The sequence below is a fragment of the Atta colombica genome, unplaced genomic scaffold, assembly GCF_001594045.1.
Source record: "Atta colombica isolate Treedump-2 unplaced genomic scaffold, Acol1.0 scaffold220, whole genome shotgun sequence".
NCBI classification, from domain to species: domain Eukaryota; kingdom Metazoa; phylum Arthropoda; class Insecta; order Hymenoptera; family Formicidae; genus Atta; species Atta colombica.
The window spans coordinates 449,487-456,453 of record NW_017259317.1 but is presented as its reverse complement, the minus strand read 5'-3'; the positions used below and the strand labels follow the sequence as shown (position 1 = coordinate 456,453).

The 6,967-nt window shown below is 29.5% G+C and overlaps 1 protein-coding gene across 1 annotated transcript in view; it reads right to left on the bottom strand.

The window, feature by feature from the left end:
• Window positions 1-749: 749 nt before the first annotated feature.
• Window positions 750-6,967, bottom strand: part of LOC108687916 — a 7,713-nt gene continuing 1,495 nt past the window's right edge. Inside the window, exons 3-13 of the mRNA XM_018193958.1 lie at window positions 6,179-6,323; window positions 5,369-5,568; window positions 5,148-5,254; window positions 4,651-4,872; window positions 4,199-4,408; window positions 3,827-4,129; window positions 3,176-3,274; window positions 2,575-2,957; window positions 1,663-1,777; window positions 1,414-1,578; window positions 750-1,009 (exon numbers count right to left, since the gene is read on the bottom strand). Coding sequence (XP_018049447.1) covers window positions 812-1,009; window positions 1,414-1,578; window positions 1,663-1,777; window positions 2,575-2,957; window positions 3,176-3,274; window positions 3,827-4,129; window positions 4,199-4,408; window positions 4,651-4,872; window positions 5,148-5,254; window positions 5,369-5,568; window positions 6,179-6,323 — 2,147 coding nt within the window. The 3' untranslated portion in view covers window positions 750-811. The remainder of the gene's footprint in view (window positions 1,010-1,413; window positions 1,579-1,662; window positions 1,778-2,574; window positions 2,958-3,175; window positions 3,275-3,826; window positions 4,130-4,198; window positions 4,409-4,650; window positions 4,873-5,147; window positions 5,255-5,368; window positions 5,569-6,178; window positions 6,324-6,967) is intronic.

Genomic DNA, 6,967 nt, shown 5'->3' with positions numbered 1-6,967 from the left:
ATAGAAGAGGCTGTAACAATTTAACAATTTCATGCGTAATGGGGATCGATTATAAAACTTTGCAAAATGCGCAAACTATATTATCCAATATTAATTATATTCGCCATAGAAAGAGGGTCGCGTCTCAAATATATAGATATGTCAATTTACAAAATTAAAAATAAATTATTATGTAACACTGTGTCACATTTATTCCTCTGAAGCAAATGTGTTTCAAAATTCTTGATTTCCCATGTAAGTCCCGCGGCAGAATGTTTTCCGCGGATTCACTCCGTGAATGCATCATCTACGAATGAAATTACTGGCAACATATAATTGCGTTAGCTATATTAATGAAATAATAGAAGTTAGACTCTTCGACGTAGTAAAGTTTTGACGTTCATGGTGGCAGCTAATCTAAATAAAGGGAAAGAATTAGGAAAGAACGAGAAAACACTTAATTCATGTCGCTAAAAGGATTTTCTCATCTTCCAGGCAGATTAAAAGTCCGTTAAAACTTTCAAAAAATAGATCTTAATAAAATTGGAATAAAAAAACTTTCGATACTAAAGAAGTAATTCGCATGAACTTTTTCACGAGAAGAAATTAACTATTTACTTTGAGATGCATTAAAATGCGAAAAATGCAACCTACACTTTACTGCAAAATATCTTATCAAAAGCTAAACGTAAAAAATATCATAGGAAAAAGCATCTTTCTATATTATTTCGAAGATCTATTTTATTGGATAAACATATTAATTACAGTGTTAAAATTCAAACATATTGAATAAATTATAAGAGAGATATTACTCGCTACGTGTACAAATGACTTATTTAAAACGTGCTGACCTGACGAACGAGCAAATCCTTTTGATAGATTGCGCCACTTCTTTATCTTCATGGCTCAGATCTCCAATGTTCTTGAATTCCGGTCTTAAGAGAACTTGACTTCGTACCCGCTCCAAAGTAATCGATAAAGGCATTGTTAATATCCTTGACCAATTTGTTGCCTCGTAATTAGTCATAAACTGAAATATATGATTTATTCGCATGGGTGTGCTAATTATAAGCACAGTTGAATTCGTAGATCCATACACAGAAAGAAAGATTTTGCTAAAGTAAAAATTAAAAAATTAAAAATTTAGCTAAATACAAATCTGAAAATAATTTTGTCTGAAAATAATTTTAGATTATTAGTTTAGATTAAAATAATTATATAAGATGCTTAAATTAGATGTTAGAATGTTAAAACTTTTTGTAGCATTGTCATCAACATTGGAACGTTCTACATAATTATTTTAATGATTTTAATAAAATAATTATTTTCAAATCTGTCAGATTTGAAAATAGCTAGCTAAATTTTTAGATGCTTCAGCAAAACCATTCTTTCCATGTAGCTATCACTGAGAGGCGAGTAACTCTAATCACTAACTTGATCAAAGCACGTGTCCTCAATATGAAACATTATATGTGTGAGAGGTTTCACGATGGGCGAGACCTCAGGTAGATTAATCAAATCTACCTGCCTGCTCTTCTCGCCGCGACGTAAATTACTTAATACCCAGTCGGACGCTCGAACTAGATATTCGTATGCAATCTGCGTACACAAACATCATTCATAAACATTATGCATCCGTTTCTCATGCGGCAAATGTACGAACATTTCTAATTCTTTACTTACTTTTAAAGAACGTCGTCCGATATTCGTGAATAACAATTCGTCCGTGTAAGTCTCGATGATGCAAGCCATGTTTTGTAATTCACTATTTCTTGGATTCTGATGTTCTCTTCTAAGGCTATAATAAATTTTCTTTTTCTTTTTTCCACTTAGATGAAATAAAATTTTTTTTAATATATAAGATTTATTATAATTGACATTAAATTAGATTAAATATAATCAAGTTATTGGAATAATTACGCTAGTTTCAATTGTATCTTGCATTAATAAATTTTGTTTTATAGAAATTTTATTAAATGTTAAGTTTAAGAAAACTAAAGTTTCATGTAGTATAATGCACAGTTTATATTCCTTGTAAACATAAGCTCGTAATAACGTTATGAAATTATATGTGACACAATACAGTTTTTATCTTATATTTATTCCGAGCGCGAGTTATATTTATGTATAAATAAATAAATCAGGAATAATCCAACGCAATGCTGTAATACAATTCAAAATTCAAGCTGTAAATATAATTCATAATAATGTGTATTATTATGCATTTATTTGAATATAGAACATGACACATAACAATAACATACAACAAATGTGAATCCATCTTTTAATATTTTAACATCTTTTAAATTAAAAATGCATGACATACTTCGCATTCAACACATTCTTAATTCTGGTACAGACAAATCTAGCACTTTAGCAATAAACTTTTTCTAAGAAGTTATAAATTCTATACTTCTTTTATATCTCCAGTGATGAAATGATTATTGTGGAGAATTATATTATAAAGAATTATTGGGGAGAAAATTAACGCAATTTATAACATCACGGTAGAAAATTGTTAGTTTATAAAAATCACATCAGTATTATTGTTACCCTACAATTAGGGATAATATAATTACGAAGTAATTCACCTACCTATCTTTTACAAGAAGCAGAAAGGAGTCTATCTGCGATGTATGTTTATTGTCCTCGTCAATGCTGCAAATTGCTTCAGCAAGCGCCGTTGCGGCTGTAGATCTATCGTATGGATTGAAGGGGCTCAGCTCGCAACACGTGTTTCCGGAACTCGGTGTATCAGAGGGTTCGTTCTTGCTCTTTGCAGATACATCCAGGAGAGTGGAATATAGAGCGGTGCATAATATCTGGAGCAACACGTTGCCACCGATCGGCTGACAATGCGCTGGGATGTTGTCGTTTAACGCGAACGCGGCGCGTAAAATTGGAATCGAGATGGTCACGTACAACTCGGCGAAACAGCCGATCGCAAGAGACATGGCTTGATATATACTGGCACCTGTCTAGAAATAATTTTTTTAAATTTTTTCTAACGCTGCGATTTTCATAGCAATATTAAACTTCATAATTTATTATTGTCTCTTATGACATCTTGATATTATTTGGAATTTTAACAAATGATTACAAAAAATTAAATATTCGTTATAAAAAACAACAAATATAAATATAGTCTTCCCACACGTCGGATCATGTTGCATAAACATTATTGTATGGTAATTACTTTCGCGGCTTCTAAAAGAGCTTCAGTCACAGGCTGCATCATGATCTTCAACGGTTTTATCAGCGCATTGAGCCAAGGTGGCCGCGATTGATTCCAGACCTTTAAAATGATAAATAAATTACAATTTTACATTCACATTGATGTAAGTGTAAAATTAATGTGAGCATAATATTCAATGCTTTTCTAAATTAAAGTAAAATAAAATATTTAAAAGTTTGATAAAGAAAACACACAGATTGTAGATACAACAATATTAAAATTATCATGTCAAAAAAATGTCTCTGTCTCGTAAAGATGAATAATATTAAAAAAAATTGTAGATATCTTTTTAATTATTTATGTAATATATATATATATATATAAGAAATTTAAGCAAATATTTTTCTTTTTCAATATAAATAAATCATTTCGAAATGTTAAATGTCACTTTTAAAATATCTCGATTTTATATTATTTTTATATATATATAATATATATTATAAATATAATAATTTCCGTTAATCTTTGTTAAAAATAAATTTAAATAAAAATGCAAATTCTTGTCATATAAAACTCATCCATATATATTGTGCAAACTGTATTTTAATATGAGAATTAATAATAAATTTATACAATTAACTCTTCAAACGATATTTCGTAAAAACATACGACCTGCTGTCTGTCCAAATAATTGGACCAATTTGGATCTTGCTTCAGCGCTGGTATAATTACGTGCTCCGGTTCGTTAACAGTTACCACCAATATGTGAAATAAGCTGTACAATACCAAAGATGAAGTTATTTTTAGCGTTTTGTCACACGCCGAATTACTGCATAAAAAGCCGCTACAACTTCTTTCGTCTGTCTTCGATTTTTCAACTGCGTCACTGTCGTCCACGCACGTAACGCCCACGTTTTGACGTACTAAGGTCTTCAACAACATCTTTGCCACAACGTAATTACTCATCGATATCACCTGCAAAGAGAAGTTTTACAGAAATAATAAAATGAATAGCTTCGTTAGGACATCGTGTTAAGTAATCACCTTCATTAATTGAGGCCAGTTAGGTTGAGGTTGATGTCTTAAAACATTCAACTCAAGAATGACAACTTTATCCTCGGATAATGTTATAATGTCAGCTGGAGAATTAATTGCATCTAATCCTAATAAATTTGGAGCGCATATCAATAGCCAAGGTGCAGGACCTCGTCGAGGACGCAATATCGTCAAATTTTCCAATCCATGTCGGAAGATCTAAACAATTGTTAAAAAACAGTTGTTTTTAAAATATACGAGAGAAATTTTATTATTGTAAGTTTCAATAAATAAATAATATTTCTCTTTTCACGTAAAATTTTGTACAATCTTAACGTTGGTACACGTTACTTTAATAAATTTATTTAAGTAACTTCGATGAAAATAGTATTTTTCTTTATATCCAACTTATTAAAACAGTTCCAAATATCACTTATAATATATTAAATATTCAGAAATACCTGGTACAATTCTTTAAGAGGAGTACCTCTAAGTAGCAAGCAGATTAACAATTCATTACATTTTGCGTGTATATCTCTTATTACTGTCGGCAAATTATTCGGACGTGTACCAATCATTCCATCGCTATCAACACATGCGCCTAAAGCGAGATAGCCTGTACAGCAAAGTGCATTAAAGGCATCCGACCAAAATTGTTCAAATCGTGCCAGTGTCGGTCGTCCCTGTCACAATTTCATTTTTATCTCCATTTTCCATCTCGGTTACTTACACAGACTATACTCAAATGCGCTTCAATAAATCGCGGACTGCATAATACAATAAATAAATAAATCATGCAAAAGAGCAAAAATGAACATAAATTGATTTTACGTTTGGTCAAATATAAAATTTGCGTTGGTGGTTTACGATAACAATAAAATATTCAATGGAGATAAATGAACACGAAACAAATTGAAAGATTAATCAGAACTAGTCGTGAAATATCCCATAAACTTACGTGAATGAATCGCGTAGTTATGATAGACAGAGACTCATTTAGCATCTCTGAAAATACGCGCTGTGCCATCTTAGGCGATACTGTGTTCCATAAATCCGCCTTAGTACCTAGAAATATTAACGTATCGTTTTTGCAAAATGTTATTTCGCGGAACGTCATAAATTTATTTTCATGGAATATCAGAAGAAATTATGTCATGAAAAATGAGTCGAGTGCTTTACCTTGCATGTATAACCACCACATTTGTATAACATAAGAGCATCGTTCTCTTTCGAAGAATGGTTTGTTGCTGTGCCAACTGAGAGAATCCGCCTCGTTAAGAATATATAAGGAAATTAATCGACAATGCAGATCGAGCAGTCTCTCTGCCACAGCTTCGGCCATTTCGTGAAACGCTTTATGAGACTTATTAATCTTTTCGCTATTAGAAGAAAAAGCGATGATAAGAATCGAATAAAATCATGTAAAAATACAAGTTACTCGACTTTAAGCATAAGAAGAATTAATATAAATGATTAATATAATGATTAAAAGTTATTAAGTTTTAAACATAATTAAATTATTTGTTGTTTAAAATTAAATTTTAAATATAACAAGATCAAGAAAGAGAAAGTGTACCATTTTATAAATTTAATAATAGGTACTCACAATAAGAAATAAAAAATACGTATTAATTTTAAGAATTAAAGAATTAAATTAAATATTTTTTGCTGATATTATTTTTTGCAATATCATTACTTTAAGACAAAATAAATGTTTTTTTGTTTCTATCTATTACTATTATACATATATTCATTTATAGTGTCATGAAATCAATATTTTAATTTTTATATGCGAGATTGTATTTTATAAATCGTGACAAATATGATAGAAAAATATTGTTAACATCAAAATGTTAATTTTTATGTGACTGAGAAAACTATCTAAAATCTATTTTATGCAGCTATCCTCGGAAAAAAATTTTGGAATGTAATAAATTGAGATAAAAAACTACAAAATAGAATGAATGTAGCTTTTGTAATATAAAGCACCTTGACTGAGAAGAGATTGTTCCTTTTGCGTGCTGATTGTAACACCATAAGCAATTACGTATCAATGCCGCCGCACCTAGAGTAGCGGTGAGCACAGTGAGATCAGCGTGATCCAAAGATTCTTGGATCAACATGTGTAGATGTTCTAAAAAAACAAAAATTTTATAGTACTGCATCACTTGTTCTTCTCTTCAAATACTTCAATTTTAGTCCAAATTGTGCCAATATAAAAAAAAAATTATTCAAAATGCAAACGCAATTTCCTTGCAGAGATGATTTATTCAATTAACTTAATGTCAAATTTCTTTAATAGAAATTTAATCCAACGATGAATTACGGAGCATATTCCTAACTGATATTATTTGTCATTTTACATTAAAATGACATATGTAACGACATGGATATTTTTTAACTAAATGTTAAAATTTCTTCTTAAAAAAAATTCGATACTAAGTTAATAAAATAATCCGCTAGTGATCCCTGCTTTTTAAAATTTTATTTTCTGTATTTTAACGCTAATTAAAAAAAAAAATTTTAGTGAATTAAACATCCAGAGCATAAAATATATATTTTTCATATAATTTATAACAGCTGCTAAAAATAAATCATTTTGTTATTTAATTTTTAATTATTAGAATATCAATATATTAACAATTTATTATATAACAATATATTAACAATTTAAAACGTTTTTTTCTAAAAATAAATTTTTTGTAATGATATATTGCTTTTATAAATTGATTGTATAATATATCAATTTTTCATATGTATGTGTTATTAAATTCTAAT